Source organism: Pan troglodytes, chromosome 6, assembly GCF_028858775.2.
Source record: "Pan troglodytes isolate AG18354 chromosome 6, NHGRI_mPanTro3-v2.0_pri, whole genome shotgun sequence".
Taxonomy (NCBI): Eukaryota; Metazoa; Chordata; class Mammalia; order Primates; family Hominidae; genus Pan; species Pan troglodytes.
In genome coordinates, this window is record NC_072404.2 from 120,469,152 (window position 1) to 120,491,567 (window position 22,416).

Genomic DNA, 22,416 nt, shown 5'->3' on the forward strand with positions numbered 1-22,416 from the left:
TTCATGAATGCAGAGGTCTTTTTCTTTTTTTTTTTTTTCTTTTTGAGATGGAGTCTCGCTCTGTCACCCAGGCTGGAGTGCAGTGGCGCGATCTCGGCTCACTGCAACCTCCGCCTCCTGTGTTCAAGCAATTCTCCTGCTTCAGCCTCCTGAGTAGCTGGGACTGCAGGCGCACACTGCCACGCCTAGCTAATTTTTTGTGTTTTAGTAGAGACGGGGTTTCACCGTGTTCCCCAGGCTGGTCTCCAACTCCTGAGCTCAGGCAATCCACCTGCCTCGGCCTCCCAAAGTGCTGGGATTACAAGCGTGAATTACCACGCCCAGCCTCCCAGAGGTCTTTTTCTGGGTTGTCATTTGGATTTCTCTCTTGTGAATTGCCTGATCATATCATCTGTCCATCTTTCTTTTGGGTAGCTGTTTTCTTGCTTTTTTTTTTTTTTTTTTTTTTTCCCAGAAATTCTTTATATATTCTGTAGTCTTTTGGGTTATAAGCAATTCGATTCAGTTCCTCTTATTCTATATATTTTTAAACTTTGTGTGATACTCTTTTTAAATGAAGTTTTTAAAATGTTCATTATGTTTTCTCTTGGTGAAATCCCTTTTCCTTTAGTATCCCTTTCTACTGATTATTGCAGTCAGATTTATCATATCATTTTAGTCCTTTCTCCTCTCGAAGGTAGGAGATTTAGCATAGTTCTTTGCTCAGTGCTTTGTGGGATTACATATCCCATAGAGGTTAAGAATGTAATCTGTCTGGTTTCAAATCCTGGCTTGGTCACTGACTACGTAACCTTGGACCAATTTCTTCATCACTTTGTGCTGCATTACCTCACGTATATGAGAAGAATAATAATACTCACCTAAAGTGCTTAATAAACAAAAGCTGTTGCCATCATAATTGTTTGTAGTTCTCTTGTCCTAAAATCAAACATCTAGAACGAGTTTCAAGCTAGTATCTGTTAATACCTGATTTGGGAGGCGGGAGGTAGGACCATAAATGTTTGAATTCTCTCCCTGGTTCACAGAATTAGGAAGTTGGATTTGAATCTTTCTAGCAGTTTTAAAAGTAAATGAGTTAGGAATATTAGACACTTAATAAGTAAATTGTTCTTATTGTGAACAAACATTCAACTACTTAAAACATGCAAAGTGGGAGATTTGTATTATTGTTTAACTGAGGTTTGGGCATTTGGCCTGTATCATAGAGATGAACTACATCTTAGCAGCTGTGGTAAAGATAAAGTGGTCAGAGTTGAGAAATATTGAAATGAAAAGTACATGCGCCTGAGAGTCATACAGACCTGGATCTAAATGCCGTCCTTTCCACTTATTAACTGTGTAACATTGGACAAGATGCTAATCCTCAGTGAGTTTTAATCTCACTTGTAAAATGGGGGCAATATCCTTACTGTGAAGATGAGACAGAGTGCAGTTATTTCTCAGGCTTCCATTTGAAAGAGGGAACACTTAGTATGGTGAAAAGGAAACATTAAATTTTATCAAGGTAGCTTTTTAAAGAAACCCGGTTGTTGCTATCATTCTTTAAAGGGTAAGACAAATTAGTTGAGGTTTAGTATTTGTTATACCTAATGTTTTTTATGTAGGTCACATTTCAGTTCAGTATTTTATAAAGCACTCTGGGATACTGAAGTAATTATCGTTTCTGCCTTAATGTTTTGTGTAAACCACAGTATCATTTTGCTTTAAAAGACTCAAAGTTTTAATGTGTTTGTTTTTTTCTTCTTCTGTAATATATTACATGTTGAGCATCCCTCATGCAAAAATCTGAAATCCAAAATCCTAAACTTTTTTTTTTTTTTTTCTGGATGCAGTCTCACTCTGTCACCCAGGCTGGAATGCAGTGGCACAATCTTGGCTCACTGCAATTTCTGCCTCCTGGGTTCAGGCAATTCTCCTGCCTTAGCCTATCGCGTAGCCAGGATTACAGGTGCCTGCCACCATGGCCAGGTAATTTTTGTATTTTTAGTAGAGACGGGGTTTCACCATGTTGGCCAGGCTGGTCTCAAGTGATCTGCCCGCCTTGGCCTCCCAAAGTTCTGGGATTACAGGCAAGAGCCACTGTGCCTGGCCATCCTAAACTTTTTGAGCACTGACATGATGCCACAAGTAGAAAATTCTACACCTGACCTCATATGACAGGTCACAGTCAAAGTGCAGTCAGAACTTTGTTTCAGGCACAGAATTAGTAAATATATTATATAAAATTACTTTTAGCCTATATGAAACATGAGTGAATTTTGTGTTTAGACCTGAATCCCATTCCCCAAGATATCTCATTATATATATGCAAACATTCCAAAATCCACAACCCTTCTGGTCCTAAGCATTCCAGGTAAGGCATGCTCAACCTGTACCAGTTATACTTATGATTGAAGGCCTAATATCTGGTCAGAAATCAACATCTAATTATTATATTATTTTAATGAAAAAAATTTTTTGTGGTAGTTAACTAGGAATGTAAATTACTAAAAAGGATTGCTTATAATTAATAGTAATTGCATACAATTTTGTGGAGTTGCAGCTTAAAATGGATTAGAAAATTTCCAGTTTTGTTTTATATTTTGAAATAAATATTTAACTGGTTATCTTTCCAGTAAGTACAAGGTGGACTGTGCATGCCTCAAAGAAAACCCAGAGTGCCCTGTTCTAAAACGTAGTTCTGAATCCATGGAAAATATCAATAGTGGTTATGAGACCAGACGGAAAAAAGGAAAAAAAGACAAAGATATTTCAAAAGAAAAAGATACACAAAATCAGAATATTACTTTGGATTGTGAAGGAACGACCAACAAAATGAAGAGCCCAGAAACTAAACAAAGAAAGCTTTCTCCACTGAGACTGTCAGTATCAAATAATCAGGTAATGAACTCTGCTCTCAATGAAATTGAATAAACAAAGGAAAATAATCTGTCATATTTTATCCTCTTCTTTGTTCTTTGTATAATTGTTTAAAGTATTTTTAAGTCCATTCTGTCATTTAATGAAGTATTCATAAGTGTAAAATACAGGTTCTGCTAGAATTTGTACAGTATTTGTTGAATTATTAAGAAACAGCTCAGCAAGCAAATCCTTGCAGAATTGCAGACAAGATTTTCCTAAGACTAGATAACTTTTAAAAATCTTCTAGATGGCACTTATGTTCATAATAAATGTTCTTATTTAAAGTCTTAAGCTGCAAAATTTTCTTTCTTTAAACATGTGGATGCTGGTAATCTTATAAATTCTATAAGCATGTCACAGTAACAGCAAATAAATTTTTGAGAGAAAATTCACTAAGAACATATAAGGTAATTTTGGGGGTAAAGTTTGGCCAAAGTCTACCTGCCCCACCAGTAAATATGTCCTCTATAAACAAAAAACAGGAGGGATCATTAAAATGTGAAAATTAAGTAAGGTTTTGCTCATTTCCAGGGGCCTATCTTCTAGAAATGATTTCCCTTAAACTTTCAACTGAACAAACACTTATTGAGCACTGGGTATTTGTGGGTTTTTCTGAAATAATTTATATGTTTATGTTTTGGGAACTCTATAAATATAAGGCCATGCTACCATATTTGACCTATATTGATAAAAACTTGATTGGCTAAAATTTAAAAAGCGTAAGTATTTGATTGCATAATTTTGAAAAGTATCTTGAATTAGGAAACCAGTTTTAAATTTCTTAAATAATTTAAATAGGCTGTGTACATGTTGAATTTGTTGTGGTTGAAAGACATTAAAATAGTTTAATGTCACTAGTTGTATAGATGGAATAATAGTTTGTATAAAGAAGTCATTTCCATTTTTCAGGAACCAGATTTTATTGATGATATAGAAGAAAAAACTCCTATTAGTAATGAAGTAGAAATGGAATCAGAGGAGCAGATTGCAGAAAGGAAAAGGAAGATGGTAAGTTGGGAAGCCAGTAGTTTGGGCTTAGTGACAGCTGCTCTGCATATGGTAATTGTTGCTGCCTTTACATGGGCTTTTACATTATTCTTTGAAGTTAGCGAATGATGTGCCATTGAGCATTTTTATTTGGTTTGGTCATTACCATTTAAATAAATTCCACTAATCTTGTATTTTTATTGGTTGTTCATTAGAGATTTAAGAATGTATGACATTTAAGAAATATGAACATTTTGGAAGTAATAACTATGAATATTTTAATAATGCCACACTGAACTATTAATAAATTTTAATGCCACAATTACTGTTCAGAATGTCTTTTATTAGCTAAATGTATCCTCTCATGATTTGAAATATAATAAAAGTACAAATTTAAACCTTACTATAGCACCAAATAAATTGCTTATGCAAAAAAAAAAAAACCTACCACTGGTAGCTATTTCTACAGTCTCACACTGCTATCGTACAATAAGGTTCTCATTAAAATAAATTTAGGATATATATTCCTTGTACTATTTACAAATCTTTTATCTGTATAAAAATTAGGACAGGATATTTTCTTACAAATTATGGTAATTTAGCATTTGATCTGTCAGTGAAGGTAATTTAGCATGTGATATATCAGCCAGTTAAGAAAATATGGTATACTTTCCATGCCCTAAAATTTGAAAATGACTTTACAAACTGACTGATGGCCTTATGATAGGTGCTCCCCATTCCCCTTTACTTTGTATGGTCCTTTGTGTCCTGTTTTCAGGGTTTCTATGTTGTATTCCATGGACTCTCATGTCACATATTTAAGGGTGGGATGTTTGAAAGTTTGGTCATTGTTGGCTGGGAGCGGTGGCTCACACCACTCACTTTGGGAGGCCAAGGTGGGTGGATTACCTGAGGCCAGAAGTTCAAGACCAGCCTGGTCAACATGGCAAAACCACGTCTCTACTAAAAATACAAAAATTAGCCAGGCTTATATTCCCAGCTATTCAAGAGGCTGAGGTGGGAGAATTGCTTGAACCTGGGAGGTGGAGGTTGCAGTGAGCTGAGATCATGCCACTGCACTCCAACCTGGGTGACAGAGCAAGACTCTATCTCCAAAAAAAAAAGTTTGGTCATTGTTGACCTACTTAATATGTGCCTGTTTGTATCACCTTGATAGTTTTCTAATATTGATGAATTATTGATACTCAAAATTCTGAAAACTATAAAGAACTGTTTCAGAGCCTTAGGATTTTAGGAACACTGGTCTGTTGAGACAAGGTAGTATTAGAAGAAAAGCAAATAGAAAATATTAGAGGAGTTTATAAAGGAAGAATTCTTGTACCTAAAGGGATTATCTTGAACCTTTTTTGAGATTCAATTATATATAAGTTATGTGTGCCTTTTCAAGTTACCTATGGCTCTTTATTGAGTATTGATTTTTAGTATTGTTCTGTTTATTCTTCAACTGACACAGCCTTGTGCTGGGAATTTTTAGGAAACCAATTTAGAGTATTACTTATTTCTGTGTGTGGCATGTGTCTGGTGGGAGGAACCTCTTCTGTAACTGGCTTTAAGGGCTGTAGCAACCACTTTGGAGAAAAAATGAAATTAAAAAAAATCATAGGCCAGGCGTGGTAGCTCACACCTGTAATCCCAGCACTTTGGGAGGCTTAGGTGGGAAGATCACTTCAGCCCAGGAGTTAGAGACCCACTATGGGCAATATAGCGAGACCTCATCTGTACAAAAAAATTAGCCAGGTGTGACAGTGCATGCCTGTAGTCCCAGCTATTCAGGATGCTGAAGCGGGAGGATCACTTGAGTCTAGGAGGTCAAGGCTGCACTGAGCTGTGATCCTACCACTGCACTCCAGCCTAGGTGATGACAGAGTGAGATCCTTGTCACAAAACAAACAAACAAAAACAGAAAACCAGTGGGGGTTTGTTCTTTGCCCATAAATACAGTAATTTTATTCAGCTTGAATTCTCTTTAAAAACATTTGTATGGGGCTACTTTAAATATATATTCTTCTGTAAATGCTGACAATGTTAGTGGATCTTAGAACATCCTCATTTCCAGATGCCAGAAGAAAACTGGATATTTGCTGGGCGCGGTGGCTCACGCCTGTAATCCCAGCACTTTGGGAGGCCGAGACGGGTGGATCATCTGAGGTCAGGAGTTCGAGACCAGCCTGACCAATATGATGAAACCCCATCTCTACTAAAAATACAAAAAAGTTAGCCAGGCATGGTGACATGTGACTGTAATCCCAGCCACTTGGGAGGCTGAGGCAGGAGAATCACTTGAACCTGGGAGGCGGAGGTTGCAGTGAACTGAGATCACGCCATTGCACTCCAGCCTGGGCAACAAGAGCGAAACTCCATCTCCAAAAAAAAAGAGAATTGTATACTCAATGTTAAACTTGGTGGAACTTAGAAAATATATATGTATATTGGCTTACTTACTTGGAATCCATTTTTGGTCCTGATTTTGCTTATTAGTATGCTATAGTAAGATGAAGAATACTTCAAAGTTTTTATATCCATTTTAATATATTCTGCCATCTGCCACTAAGGTGGATATGAAACTGAGTATTTTTCATGGGAATAAAATGTAGAAAACTTGCAAAGTATAAATGTCTTTAATTTGGTATTTCGAAAGGATATGAAATTAAAATCTAAAAATCCTTGGCTCCTGACCCATAGCTCTCCAAGTTATCGCAATTGTTACTTCTAATTAGTTCATTTGCTTTGATGTTTGCATTACAGAATTTTTTGATGTAGTCAAATAAGCAGAATGAAAAATCATGCATCCTAGGATTCCTAAGCAATTAGTAGAGTTCCCCACCCCCAAGTATTAGTATTATATTTGGTTTTGAAAAGTTTAAAATGAATCACCTTTTATTTTCCTAGTCTTGATTTTTATATTGGTTAGATTAACATCAGTAGTCAGAAAGATAATGTCAAGTCAAAAAGTGACAAAGAGGGACAACTAAAACTAGGTAGAATAAAGATGGTAGCATACTACTCTTGAGAAACTTACGTCAAACTGATTTAAATTTCCACCTGTGACAAAATAGACTTCCAAACCATTATGGAGATACAGGTTGAGTATTACTTTTCCAGGACCAGAAATTTTCCAGGATTAATATTTTGGAATATTTGCATTGCACTTACCAGTTGAACATCCCAAATCCAAAAATCTGAAATGCTCCAATAAGCGTTTCCTTTGAGCACCATGTTGGCCATCAAAAAGTTCTGGATTTCAGAGCATTTCAGATTTAAGATGTTCACCTAGACTCGGTATCATGTATTTATCAGATTGGAATACGACGAGTCAGTAATAACATCCTCCCAGATAAACTCCATGTAATCACCAAATTTAAATGTACAGTAGTCCCTCCTTATCTGCAAGTTTGCTTTCCCAGGTTTCAGTTACCCACTGAGGTTCACAATATTAAGATATTTTGAGAGAGATATCACATTCACATAACTGTCATTACAGTATATGGTTATAATTGTTCCATTTTGTTATAGTTACATATGTATAGCAAAAAACAGCACTGTATATATAGGGTTCAGTACTATCTGCAGTTTCAGGCATGCTTTGGTGGTCTTGAAATGTATCCCTTGTGAATAAGTGGGATCTACTGTACTTCACCCTATCCTTTTGTAGTACAGCTTGAAAAATACAAAATTGGCAATTTTAACCTGTATAATTTCATATGCCACTGATTAAAATCATGCTGAATTTCCAAAAAGTGCACCAGGGTATTTATGTATTTTGGTTGTTGGCTTCATTTTTTTAAATGAGAATGGAAGATAAGGCAGTATCTCTGCTTTTAGAAGTATTCACAAAAATAAATACAACTCAGCAATAAGTGAAGGAAATATAAATATGATACATAGCTTATAGCTGGGGAGAGATCAGATTGTTTCATGAACTCTAGGTAATACATGTTTATATTTATGTATATTTAATATATTTTTGTATTTATATTTATGATGGACCTTTTGAGTAGGGTTTAACCAAATACAGGTTAGCTTATGACAAAGTTTCATGGAATGTATTTTTCCAGGGGGAAATCCTGGAGAGAGCTGTAAATATATTTGGTTGGGATTATAGGCTGTTTTTGGAGGAGGAGAGGGCTACTAGGGAGATAAAGTTGGCTATAGGTCACACAAAATACTCAGGGATGAAGATTTCATGAAAGAATATTTATGTGGCCAAGATGGAAGGCCTTTTCATTTCCAGTTCCATTACCTCTACCCCTTTTGGCCTTTTGGATTTTTCTTTTATGAACATTTTCTTTTTCCATCCATGATATTTTGTCTTTTTTATCCTTAAGAAGTCGTTACCTGCTTTTACAAAAGCAAATTTGTGGCTAAGTTATGTGGAACTGCATGGTTATTGTACGTTAGGAAAATCTTACCATAAGCCCAGTAGACTGAAATACAGTAGACTGTTTATACTCACTAGATTCCAAAAACCAGGGCACTACTGAGTGTCCTCCTAGTATATTTGTGGAGGTGGGGCTAGGTGGCTGTAATCTTCTCATATAAACAGTACATGTGGAAGGGGATTAGATACTGGGGGGTATACCTGTAGCTTAAAGTGATCATTTTAAAAGCAGCAAACTTCTGAAAGATTTAAATACTAAAAGAGACTTGTTGCTGGGCTTGGTGGCTCACGCCTGCAACCCCAGCACTTTGGGAGGCCAAAGTGGGTGGATCATTTGAGTCCACGAGTTCGAGACCAGACTGGGTGACATGGCAGAACTCCATCTCTACTAAAAATACAAAAATTAGCCAGGCATGGTGGCACATGCCTATAATCCCAGCTACTTGGGAGGCTGAGGCACGAGAACCACTTGAACCCAGAAGAGGAGGCTGCAGTGAGCCAAGATGGCATCACTGCACTCCAGCCTGGGTGACAGTGAAAGGCTCAAAAAAAAAAAAAAAAAAAAAAAGACACTTCCTCCCCCATTTATAATGGCATGAAAACTGTCTCCTTTGTAGTTTTAAAATATTTCCAAAATAATTTTTCATAACCCTCATAATGTACTTTGGGAATACAATCTTGGTAATATTTGATGGCCTATATTATCAGATTGCTTAAAATTGAGTCCACAGAAGATGATTCAGTGTGGTCTTCATATTTAAAAGGACGGACATTTGAGAAACGGTGAAAGGGTATGACAAGGAAGTCACGTAGGCAAGAGATTCCTGGACTTGTCAAGCAGGTATTATATTCTAGTCTGGAATTTTTATACCACCACAACATAAACTTCATGAGGGAAAAAACTTTCAGTTTTATTCATTGTTGTAGCCCTAGCTCCTAGGGGAATAAAAAATGGTGGGCAAAAAAGTAGACCATCAATAAATGAGCTAACTGAATGTTTATAACAACCACTTGAGGAAAGATAGACAGACAGATATAGGCCCATGAATGTGAACTGAATGAAGCTTCCCTGTAGTTCAGGTAATGGATGATCTGGAGTCCTGGCCCTGAATTGTGCAGGATTCCCCACAATTTTCTCAGCTTTCATCCTTCACATCAAGTATTCCACGCAAGTATAATTTGAGATGCTTTGTGAAAAAGAGGTGACCAGTTTACTGTGATGAGCACTATACTATATTCTTTTCAGATTCCCAGTGTACATGTGTTTAAAAACTTGACACAATTGTCAGATTTTCCTAAACTTGTATACCCTTGCAGTTCTTGTGGATAACACCTTTGACCCCCACAGAGTGTTATTCAGTGGAACAGACTCTGTGGGAACACACTACAGAATCCATGCTGTTACTAAATGTCTCTAGGAAAACTTGACTGACTTCATTTAGAAAATCACTTTAGAAGAAGATGCAATGCTTTAATAATAAAATAGGATAAGTTTGTTGCCAGAAAAGTCATCTGGTGACAGGATTTGAGATGTTATCCAACTCCCTGTTCTGTCCTCCGTTGATGCTGATTTTTTTGGTAAGGTCCTGTTTTCTCTAATTGTAGAGACTGGGAATTTTATTTCTAAAGAAAGATAATTAATGACATTGTGGTGTTAGTGAAAGGGAACCTGTTTATTATTTTTTTCATTTTTTTTGAGACGGAGTCACATTCTGTTGCCAGGCCTGGAGTGCAGTGGCACAATCTTGGCTCACCGCAACCTCTGCCCCCTGGGTTCAAGTGATTCTCCTGCCTCAGCCTCCCAAGTAGCTGGGATTACAGGTGCCCACCACCACGCCTGGCTAATTTTTTGTATCTTTAGTAGAGATGGGGTTTCACCATGTTGGCCAGGCTGGTCTTGAACTCCTGACCTTGTGATGATCCACCCACCTCTGCCTCCCAAAGTGCTGGGATTACACGCGTGAGCCACTGCGCCCAGCCACCTATTTTTATTAGGTACTCAGTTCAAACAAAATGAGGTTAATCAGCTTTAACTGCCTTCTAATAAATTCAAGATTTCCAAAATTGTTGAAATGCTTCCAGTTAGTTACATGTCTTTAAGTAACGTGATACGTGCTTGACATAATGTACACATGGTTCTTACTCATTTAAAAACAATGTGAGTGCTTGCCATTTGAGATATCGGATGAGCAAAGAAGGAAAGGTCACTGCTCTGGAAAAGCTTTCGTAGAGAATGGGGTAGAGGAAATAACAAACGAGTATCAAAATAATAAAGAGTGCCATGAGTATAAATTCCATTATCACATGATAGAGGAAATGGAGACACCACACAAGCCATACGTGTTATTTTGGAATGATTTTTATTAGTAACAAATAATCTTACCCATCTTTTTAGATTTATAAGTTTATCTTTGTTATATAAAAGGGTAACAAGTTTTTTTGAGCAAGGAATCATTTAATTTCTCTATTTCAATACCAAAGAAGAATAGGGTGATTTTGTAGGTGGGCTCTGGCTTTCCTTTTCCTATTTTTTTTTTTTTTTTTTTTAGATAAAGACAGGGCCTCACTCTGTTGCCCAAGCTGGAGCGCAGTGGTATGACCAATAGCTTACTGCAGCCTCCAACTCCTGGACTCCTGCCTCAGTGTCTGGAGTAGCCTGAACTACAGGTGCATGCTACCATGTTCCACTAATTTAATTTTTTTTTTTCCTGAGACAGAGTCTTGCTTTGTCACCTGGCTGGAGTGCAGTGGCGCAATCTCAGCTCACTGCAACCTCCACCTCCCTGGTTTAAGTGATTCTCCTGCCTCAACCTCCTGAGTAGCTGGGACTACAGGCGCGTGCCACACCTGGCTAATTTTTGTTTTTTTAGTAAAGACAGGGTTTCACCATGTTGGCCAGGATGGTTTTGATCTCTTGACCTCATGATCCACCCTCCTCGGCCTCCCAAAGTGCTGGGATTACAGGCATAATAAACCACTGCGCCCAGCCTAAATTTTTTTGTGGAGATGGGAGTCTTGCTTTGTGATGGGGATATTATTAAGCAGACTGCTTATAGGAAATTACAATGCTCGGTATTTACTCTTGGAAAACCATAAACTAAGACATATGTCATAAAAACAATGTATAGATTTCATGGGAAATCTATCGAGTTTAGATTATATAGCACAGGTGTTAGGGGCTATGGAAAGTCTGCAGGGGTTAATTAGGAATCCTAATTTCTCTATCTCCAGAGTCAGCTCTAACTACCTCAAAGAATAAAACTTATTTTTCAGTTAGAGCTATAAAATGGGAGTCAAATTTTGTCTTTAAATAGGTACCATATACGTGGCTGTGTCAAAGAATGTACTGTATGTAATGGTGACTAGAAAAGCTGAGTGACCTATGACCTTTAAGAAATTAAAAATAAATGTAGAAAATAAGGCATGTTCCAAAATATTTGTGTATTTTAAGATAAAGCTAGGTTTAAAGCTGTTAGGAAATGTTTAGTGCTTAAGCTTTATTCTTACCCAGCTGTAGTAATGTAGGAAGAGTTTTGCTTTATGTAGCGGCAGTAATTGGAAAGAAGAGTAATACAGAAACCAGGAAACCTGCATAACCTGCATAGTAATTATGGCTCTGCTTTTGAATGAGTCACTTAATACACATGGGCTTTGGTTTCTTCAGCAGTATTGGACCACATTACTTTTTAAGATCCTGATCAACTCTAGAAGATTATGAACCATCTCTAAATACAGGATTTTGCTCTGACTATAAATTAGCTGTAGTGTTTACAGGGGAGTTTGATTTTTTAATTGAATGTTTATATCATATAGTTTTATCTCTGACCAAAACAAGAAAATATTTCTTGTATCCCAAACAAGAAAATATTGGACTATGTCAGACTCTTTTGGCATAAATTCATATTTACCTTAGAACACCCAGGATAATCATACTACAAAAAATATCTTCCTTGGGTGTCCACCTGTGGGTAGTTTTTTATTTTACACATACAATGATTTTTGCCAAGACAAGTTTGTTTCTTCTGGAAAAATGTACTTTCCCCAAATTTTTTATTTTAAATTTTTTGAAAAGAAATAACCATAGTAATTAATCCCTCCTCTCCAACCAGGTTCATCAGGTAAAGCGCAGTTTGGGAAAATGATCTTTTTAGTTACTCCAAATTTCTCCTCTTCTACATTCAGGGTTTTAGAGAAGCCCTGATAAAAACAGTTTTACAGAGAACCACATGACAAAAAGGGGTAAAGGTAATTTAAAAGCCCCAAAATAAGGAATTTTGTAAGGAAAGAACTCAGCTGTAAAACTTTCAGTGCCAGTGAACAAGTAGAACCATCTTTTGCATGTGCTATTGTAGTGTTTGCCCATCCCAGACTAGAAGTGAGATACAGATACGTAATCCATGAACAAAGAACCTTACCTCTTTGGACCTCAGTTTCCTCAGAGTCATGTTTGCAATATGGAAATTTGCTGTAACAAATTAGAAACTTAGAAGTATTATTAGAGTACTTTTGTTGACATAGTATTTTGTTCCCTTGCTGAGTGTAACAACAACAACAAAAATACAGGAACAGGTAAACAGTAGTTTCCAAAGTGTAGGTATCTTGAGGCTTGAATCTCTGCTGGTAATTACTGGAACTAAAGCTCCAATATTGAGAAGACTGTGGCATCCAGACCTTGAGTTTCTGATCTTTCTTCCTCACATCGATGTGTAATAAAGGAGGAAAGACAAATGGATCTGAGCCTCAGGACCTGGTTCTTTTCATTTTAAGAACTGGACAGTTGATGGATGTGGTTCCTGGTTCTGGTTTAGAGCTGAAGCATCTGTCAAGGCTCTGGGTCTTACTCTTAATGTTCTCTTTGGATGGAGAACTGATGCTCAAAGGAACACTTGGCTGTTTCTCAGTCCCTGTCTTGAATTGTCAGTGAAGACAGGAAGAGCAGAAGGTAGAGGAATACTTTATAAGAATTACAATGGAGGGCAAGAGGGCTAAAGTAGAAATAATAATTAACATACAGAACGCCCACCATTTTCCAACTACTGTTTGAAAACCTCGTATTTTCTGTTGGAACCAAATAACAACTCAGAGAAGTTCATCATAAATGAACTTCTTGCCAGACTTGAAAAGAGAGAAAAGAAGAGAACAAGCTTTGGAAAGGATTTTATTACCCACATCTTACTGTCTCAGAAAGGTTAACTTGCCTGGAGTCACAGAGATACTTACCAAATGAGAATCATAATTTTTAAATGCAAGACTTTACCTCACAACATCCTGCTGCAGTATGCCAATAATATACTCACTCAAGTGCATAGGAATTTTACCTTTTCAACATATCATTACCTTAGGGATTTTGGATCTTTTTTCAAAGGTGCATATGAATTTTACCTTTTCAACATATCATTACCTTAGGGATTTTGGATCTTTTTTCAAAAGTGCATATGAATTTTACCTTTTCAACATATCATTACCTTAGGGATTTTGGATCTTTTTTTAAAAGGCTGATTTCTGTATTATTAAGAGAAAAGATTTTCGGTTTGGTAAAACAAGGTAATTTTTGAGGCTTTTTTGTTTTGTTTTACCCTTATCATTAACACTCAGTCATCCAAGTGTTTCCTTCATGAAATATTTGCAATAACAGGGCTTACCAAGATGATGGGAATTCTGAAAGGTCTTCAATGAACAGAAATGTTTTTTCTCCCCATATCCACCAATAATAGAAGTAGTTTGCTAATAGTATCATAGCAATTATTTTTTACATTTATCACAAACATTTGGACTTAATTTTACTTTTGGGCAATGATATTTATGATGTCACTTAAAATTTAAATTTCATAGACAAGAGAAGAAAGAAAAATGGAAGCAATTTTGCAAGCTTTTGCCAGACTTGAAAAGAGAGAGAAAAGAAGAGAACAAGCTTTGGAAAGGATCAGCACAGCCAAAACTGAAGTTAAAACTGAATGTAAAGATACACAGATTGTCAGTGATGCTGAAGTTATTCAGGTATTATTTATTCAGGTCGTTTTATTTTCTTAAACACTTTAAAATAAAATGTCTATACTTGCATTAATTACTTATAAGGAATTTAAAATAATGTCTATTAGCTTTTTAATAGCATTTTTCAGATCCTATGGGAGTTTCAGCTTGAGATAAAAGACTATATATTATCTCTGTTCTTATATATCAGAATTCAAAAATTCTGGAAAGTTGGCTTCTGAAGTAGAATAATGCTATTATATTTAAACTTTATATATATGTAGTATAAAAACTTCCATTCGCTTGTATTTTGAATTAGGAACAAGCAAAAGAAGAAAATGCTAGCAAGCCAACCCCTGCCAAAGTAAATAGAACTAAACAGAGAAAAAGTTTTTCTCGGAGTAGGACTCACATTGGACAGCAGCGTCGGAGACACAGAACTGTCAGCATGTGTTCAGATATCCAGCCATCTTCTCCTGATATAGAAGTTACTTCACAACAAAATGATATTGAAAATACTGTACTTACAATAGAACCAGAAACTGAAACTGCGCTAGCAGAAATAATTACTGAAACTGAAGTTCCAGCACTTAATAAATGTCCTACAAAGTACCCCAAAACAAAGAAGGTATGATTCTAACGAATGTAAGAACTGTTTTCCTAACAGTTTCTTATATTAATTATATTGGTGTTTTAAAAATTGGATTTTTAAGACCTCATAATAAGAGGCAGTTTTTATACTTGCAGATTTTTAAACTAAGAATGAGAATTCCAAAACTGTAAAATTAATATAAATGTTTGCATTACTGTGAAGATAAAGTTACATTCAGTTTATCAGGACTTTTATGGTATTGCAATTCATGATTTCTTTAAATAAGTTTGTCTACTTTATGTACAAAATATATACTTCTCTGAAACTGGTTTTAGATGTGTTATCCTTTATATTTTTATAAATTTCATTGTATAGGTAGATTATAAGAATTAAATGTGAAGAAATTGATTTCCACAGAATGTACTATGAAAATTTGTAAGAAAGAGTAGTTTTAGGTGTAATTATTAATAAAAATCTCTGAAACACTACTGTCAGACTTAAGCAATTACGGTAAACAACCTGAGCTTTTTCAGATCAGAAATAACAGAACATCCTAATGAAGCTGCTCTTTGTCTCCCACTCTGACTAGAGTACAGCAGATTGGGGCAGAGATACTAAAGTGTGGTAATCCTTATGCTGTTTAGGGGTAGATCATGAATGTATACTTCTCACACACTTTACTTTGAAATTTCATTTATTCTGTCTTTGTTCTTACCTAATTCAGTACAGTTTGTAGGCATGCTGCTAAACCATGACGTGTACGTTTAGTAAAATTCTAGTATGAACCCAGGATTATATTTTAATAGCACAAGTTAAATAATTTACTTGCCAAAGTCGCAGGTTTCATTAGAGACAATCTAAACACAGTTGTTTCTAATTAAAAGTCTGTACTCTCCTTACTGCACCGCCGTAGCTTAAGCAACCCAATATTTGCCTGTAACAATGGACAAAAAAATTCTAACTTTGTAAAGTGAAAAGAAAAAACCTCAGGCTTAAAAGAAGTGAAACTACTTTCTCAATTACAAATATGACATAATCCCTACCTTTTATTAAACTTTTAACAAAGTTGTGGTACTATAAATTTATTTAAATCCCTGGTCTGAGATGTAGGCTTCTACATCCTATCTGATTCTCTTAAAAAGCCTCTTTTGCCTGCAGATTTTGTTATTTTAAACAACATACTGTTTGACAGAGTACCAAATTATCATGATTTCCCCTAAAGGCCTCATTCAGTTTAATAATACATGTCACTTTTTCTGTGCCAGATACTGTTCTAAGAGTATGTTATTGAACTTTTAATCTTCATAACAATCCTATTTATAGAACTAGGTTCTATCACAACCCTTCTTTTACAGATAAAGATTGAGATATAAAAAAGTTACTTAACTTGCTCATGGTCATAGTGTAAATGGCAAAGCCAGGATTCACCCTCCTGGCAGTCTGGCTCCAGACTCCATGTGTTTCACTACTGCAGTCCTAGGAATGGAGTTCTATATACAGAGAGGGACAGAAAAGATGCTAAAATGTTTACAGTGGTTACCTTTGGAAAAAAGGATGGGTAGATTTTTAAAATGTGTGTGTTTCTGTGTGTGTGTGTGTGTGTGTGTGTATATATATATACATATGCACATTTATATATACTAAGTTCTGTACATTTTCTTTTTCTTTTTTTTTTTTTTTTTGAGATGGAGTTTCGCTCTGTTGCCCACGCTGGAGTGCAGTGGTGTGATCTCGGCTCACTGCAAGCTCCGCCTCCCGGGTTCAAGTGCTTCTCCTGCCTCAGCCTCCTGAGTAGCTGGACTACAAGCGCGCACCACCACAACCAGCTAATTTTTTTGTATTTTAGTAGAAACAGGTTTCACCATGTTGGCCAGGATGGTCTCCATCTCCTGACCTTGTGATCCACCTGCCTCAGCCTCCCAAAGTGCTGTGATTACAGGCGTGAGCCACCACACCCGGCCATATTTTCTATAAGTTACATTTACGCTTGGAAATTAAAATATCATTTGCTAAGTAGATAACAATATGAATGGTTACTCGTTTTTTTTTAAAGTAGTAATTTATACTTCAGGGTCAGGTATATTCATATAGCCAATAGAGACTGTATTATGTATGTTGTAGATCAGAGAATCAGCAGAATTAATGACTATGAAAAATTTCAAAGCACAAGAACCTTAAGAGATATTCCAAACCCCTTAAATCAGGGATTGTCAATGGTGACTTTTAAATACGTATGTATCGTGAGCCAGGTGTGGTGGCTTATGCCTGCAATCCCAACATTTGGAGAGGTTAAGGTGGGAGGATCACTTGAGCCCAGGAGTTCAAAACCAGCCTGGGCAGCATAACGAGACCCTGTCTCAACAGAAAATTTAAAACAAAAAAATTAGCTGGGCATGGTGGTGCACACCTGTAGTCCCAGCTAGTTTGGAGGCTAAGGTGGTAGGATGACTTGAGCCCAGGAGGTCAAGGCTACAGTGAGCCATGATCACGCCACTGCACTCCAGGCTGGGCAACTCACCCTTTCTCAAAAAAAGTACTGTGCACTGTCCTCATCTCCAGGAGATTCTGATGGGCAGCTATTGTAGGAAAACACTGCCTAAAATCAGATTTTTCTAACAGATGGAACATCTTATACCTATAATAGAAGCGGTAGTAAACCTAAATTTAGTGTGTTTAATAAAATGGTACTGACGTGTCTCTAGTTGTAACTATATTAAAAAGCTTGGCTGGGCACGGTGGCTCACACCTGTAAACTCAGCACTTTGCAAGGCTGAGGCGGGAGGACTGCTTGAGCCCAGGGGTTGAGACCAGCCTGGGCAATATAGCGGACCTTGTCTCTACAAAATACTTTAAAAATTAGCCAGGCGTGGTGGTGAGCGCCTTGTCCCAGCTACTCAGGAGGCTGAAGTGGAGGGATCACACCTGGGCCCAGGGGGCGGAGGCTTCAGTAAGCCGAGACTGCACCACTGCACTCCAGCCTGATGACAGAGATATCTTGTCTCAAAAAAAAAGTAATATAAATTTCATGTAATATAAATATTTAAAAAGCAACCATATGTTTTGTTCTACAAAATAATTGGGTAAAAAGTTTCAGAATAACAGTAGATAACTAAGAAATGTGAAAGGACATACTGATATTTTGATCACATATGAATGATTTAAATTACCCAATTTATCATTTTAGATAATACACCAATTTCAAATCTGATATTAGAATATTCAAAGGAGAATTTGGAATTATATAATGATCCAATTTTTTTCTTTTCTCTAGCACTTGGTTAATGAATGGTTAAGTGAGAAGAATGAGAAGACAGGAAAACCTTCAGATGGCCTTTCAGAAAGGCCTCTACGCATAACTACAGATCCTGAAGTGTTAGCTACACAACTCAATTCTTTACCAGGTCTCACTTACAGCCCCCATGTATACTCCACTCCTAAGCATTATATTAGATTTACTTCACCATTCCTTTCAGAAAAAAGGAGAAGAAAAGAACCTACTGAAAACATTTCTGGTTCATGCAAGAAGGTAAACTTTTCTTTGGAAGTAAAAATGTAGAATGAGCCAAATGCCAACTCATTCCTTACTACCATCCATGGTAGTGAAATGCTTTTGGAATCGGCTCTGTATTTACAGGCTATATAAACAGCTACAAACTGATTCCTGTTCATTCATGTATTCTGTTTTATTCAGCGATGGTTGAAACAAGCTCTGGAAGAAGAAAATTCAGCAATTTTACATAGATTTAATTCACCCTGTCAAGAAAGATCCAGAAGTCCTGCAGTCAATGGTGAAAATAAAAGTCCACTACTATTAAATGACAGCTGTTCCCTTCCAGGTAGAATTTTTTTTTCAGAGTTTTGGTTTGAGAAATGTGGCAGGGCATACATACAGCTTTATAACAGGCATATTCTAGTTACTGGTATGCACTTTAGAAGAGAAGCACATTGTTGTATAGATTTTCTCTTTTCTGTCCTCTGTATTTTTTGGCTGAAGATACCAGTTCACAATACCACGTATGCTGGGGTTTATGAATATTTAAAGGCTTCTGGACTGGCTGCTTTTCAGACAGACAAGGACTCTTACAAATCAGTTAAAGTAACATCAGTACTTGTAAGATACTTTGAGACCCCTAGGCCTATAATCCCTCCAGGCAAGGTAATGCTTGCTAATTGGGGAGGGAAGGGGGCACTGCTTCATGTTAGTACCATTTTTTTAAAACCTTGAAATTCAGTTTTGGGGTAAAAGTCATAACTGCCATTGTTTATATTTTATCTTTCCCAGAATGTGACACAAACAGATTTTAACAAATAGCAACAGTGTAATTTCTTACAGATTATTATTTCACCAACAGATTTAACTACACCACTAAAAAAACGAAGATTTTATCAGTTGCTAGATTCGGTTTACTCAGAAACCTCCACACCTACTCCTTCCCCGTATGCTACACCAACTCACACCGATATTACTCCTATGGACCCATCTTTTGCCACGCCTCCACGGATAAAATCAGATGATGAAACTTGTAGAAATGGTTATAAACCCATATATTCACCAGTTACCCCAGTAACTCCTGGTACACCAGGAAATACCATGCACTTTGAGGTGAGAAATTTTAATGGAGAAAAAAAAATTCAACACTTGGGGGGATGGAATTTCTTTTAAGAGCTCTTTCCCCTCCTTTAACAACTAGTGTGCTGAGAATACAAAAAAAAGGTTGTAAGAAACTAAAAATCAGAAAAATTCATTTATATGAATTTAGATGTTTTTATTTTTACTAAAATGAGCATAACTTTCATCTTGTTGATATACACAGTAGACTAAATGTGTGTATCAAATTGATCTTAAAGCAGTCTTATTTGGGGAATGGAAATAAACAGGAAACAAGATCTAAAACTAAAGTCTGTATATTTTTCATTTTGTTTTCATTTCTATAATTATTATGGATATACTTACGTATTTTTAAATTTTCAATTCTAATTCTTTCTTTATATACAGAATATTTCTTCCCCAGAAAGTTCTCCAGAAATAAAGAGACGCACTTATAGTCAAGAGGTAAGAAGTTAACTTAAAAAGGGTGAATTGGTAGTTTTTTTCCTATTACATTGTTTTCCTTAAATTACTGGTAAATTTTGAAATAAACAGTCCCAAGATGTGATTATTTGTGTAATTTTTTTTTTTAATTTGTAAACAGGGATATGACAGATCTTCAACCATGTTAACATTGGGGCCTTTTAGAAATTCTAATTTAACTGAACTGGGTCTGCAAGAAATAAAGACTATTGGTTATACGAGCCCTAGGAGTAGGACTGAAGTCAACAGGCAGTGTCCTGGAGAAAAGGAACCTGTGTCAGACCTTCAGCTAGGACTCGATGCAGTTGAGCCAACTGCCCTACATAAAACCCTGGAAACGCCTGCACATGACAGGGCTGAGCCCAACAGCCAACTGGACTCGACTCACTCTGGACGGGGCACAATGTATTCTTCCTGGGTAAAGAGCCCTGACAGAACAGGAGTTAACTTCTCAGTGAACTCCAACTTGAGGGACCTGACACCCTCGCATCAGTTGGAGGTTGGAGGAGGCTTCCGAATAAGTGAGTCAAAGTGCCTGATGCAGGATGATACTAGAGGCATGTTTATGGAAACAACTGTGTTTTGTACTTCCGAAGATGGGCTTGTATCTGGTTTCGGACGGACTGTTAATGACAATTTGATCGACGGGAATTGCACACCCCAGAATCCACCACAAAAGAAAAAGGTTACAAATTTAACAATTTATAGTCCTTTTAATAGTTTTTTTTTTTTTTCATAATACTACTGAGGGGAATTGTTAGTTAGATGTATTATGTAAGGCATTCTTAATTTAGTTATTAAAGTTACATTTTTAATATTTTTAAACCTTTTGTAAATGCTGGCTTAATTAGAAAATGTTTACAGAAAAGTAAAAAAATTCTAGTAATATGGGAAATCCTTGTAAGCAGCATGGTTTCAGAAAAATCTCAAGATGATTTATTTTCACCAAATGAGTATTTTTTAAAACTAGGAACTCCCCAACCAAAAACACAGACTTGAATAATATTTGTGTTATTACCTTTATTGTACATTGAGCAAGCACCCTTGTATAGAGGAAATGCCTCTTTCCTCATCTACAATATCTATAGTATTTAGGCCATGGATGTAAGAGTGTTTTTATTTTACTAATAGTTAATGTATTAAATATTAAGTTAGTTCCCTGATTTCCCATTATTTGGTTGGCAGACATACTGAGATAATTAGAATGCCTTATTTCAAAAGAAACTATAGCACTTATTTTGTTAGTAGGCTTATTGCTTTGCAAGTCCAAGAATTTTCGTGATGTGTGCTTTTAATTTTTATAACAGAGTCCAGTTGGCAACTTTGTGGGAAGCAATGTAGTATAGTGGAAAGAGCACGGGCTTTCAAGTAAGACCTAGGTTCGAATCCCGGCTCCAACACTCACCAGCTGTGTGACCTTGAGTGAGTGAGTTACTCAATTTCCTCATCTATAAAATGGGGATGATAATATACCTATTTCATAGGGTTGTTGTGAGGATAAATGAGATAATGTATGTAAATCATCTAAGTACAATGCCTGGAATATAGTAGGCATTTGGTAATTGTTAATTATTTGTTCAGAATCAATTAAAATAATTTTCCTAATGTAAATATAGTAATTCTCTTTAGACAAAAAAGAATGCATTGGTTCTGACATAAAAAACAAGAATAAAAGATTTGCTTTTTCTCATCTTTCTTGCTTAAGGTTTCTCTATTAGAATACCGTAAGAGACAACGTGAAGCTAGGAAAAGTGGCTCTAAGACAGAGAACTTTCCACTCATTAGTGTATCACCCCATGCAAGTGGAAGCTTGAGCAACAATGGTGATGGCTGTGCCAGCAGTAATGACAATGGGGAGCAGGTGGACCACACTGCTAGCCTACCTTTACCAACACCAGCTACAGTTTATAATGCCACTTCTGAAGAAACTAGCAATAACTGCCCTGTTAAGGATGCTACTGCTAGTGAGAAGAATGAACCAGAAGTTCAATGGTAAGCCCATTCTGAAGTATGCTACTCTGGAAAAAACAAGCTTTTGTTCAAGTATTCTTCCTATTTGTTGTTCTCCCAAGGCTAAGCTGATAGTGCTTTGTGGTCACAATTTTAAAAGATTCTCTCTGCTAATAGGATTTTAAGCCAGCTGTGTATGGCCTGTGTTCTTAAATGTCGATTGTATTTATTCCTTGGTAATTTATTCATACTTTACACACACATATCCTCTCCAAAGAATTTTTATCAGATTCAACAATTCTGCAGACTTCCTTTATAACCCCTACCAGTTACCTTGAAAGAACAACCAGGGTTAGTGCTTCTTCAGAAGGAATAGGAGCAGCTGCATATAGGATGGATCTTGGCAAATGGCAGGCAGCCACACTCACTTTGCTCCTTGGTCCCCTTTCCACCTGAAAGCATGCAATCCTGATAGCAGTTTGTTAGGGGCATGTTTTGGTACCTTTGGTAACCTGAAGTGATATTCTCAATGTCAATATATTATCT

General features: G+C 36.5%; 1 protein-coding gene across 13 annotated transcripts in view; it reads left to right on the plus strand.

The window, feature by feature from the left end:
• Positions 1 to 22,416, plus strand: part of KMT2E (lysine methyltransferase 2E (inactive)) — a 99,498-nt gene that overhangs the window by 72,739 nt on the left and 4,343 nt on the right. For all 13 annotated transcript variants that reach the window (XM_003318730.7, XM_009453924.5, XM_009453926.5 and 10 more), the window contains 10 exons: positions 2,616 to 2,880; positions 3,811 to 3,909; positions 14,120 to 14,284; positions 14,577 to 14,885; positions 18,121 to 18,375; positions 18,541 to 18,685; positions 19,202 to 19,452; positions 19,846 to 19,902; positions 20,042 to 20,605; positions 21,626 to 21,912. In XM_003318730.7, coding sequence (XP_003318778.1) covers positions 2,616 to 2,880; positions 3,811 to 3,909; positions 14,120 to 14,284; positions 14,577 to 14,885; positions 18,121 to 18,375; positions 18,541 to 18,685; positions 19,202 to 19,452; positions 19,846 to 19,902; positions 20,042 to 20,605; positions 21,626 to 21,912 — 2,397 coding nt within the window. The remainder of the gene's footprint in view (positions 1 to 2,615; positions 2,881 to 3,810; positions 3,910 to 14,119; positions 14,285 to 14,576; positions 14,886 to 18,120; positions 18,376 to 18,540; positions 18,686 to 19,201; positions 19,453 to 19,845; positions 19,903 to 20,041; positions 20,606 to 21,625; positions 21,913 to 22,416) is intronic.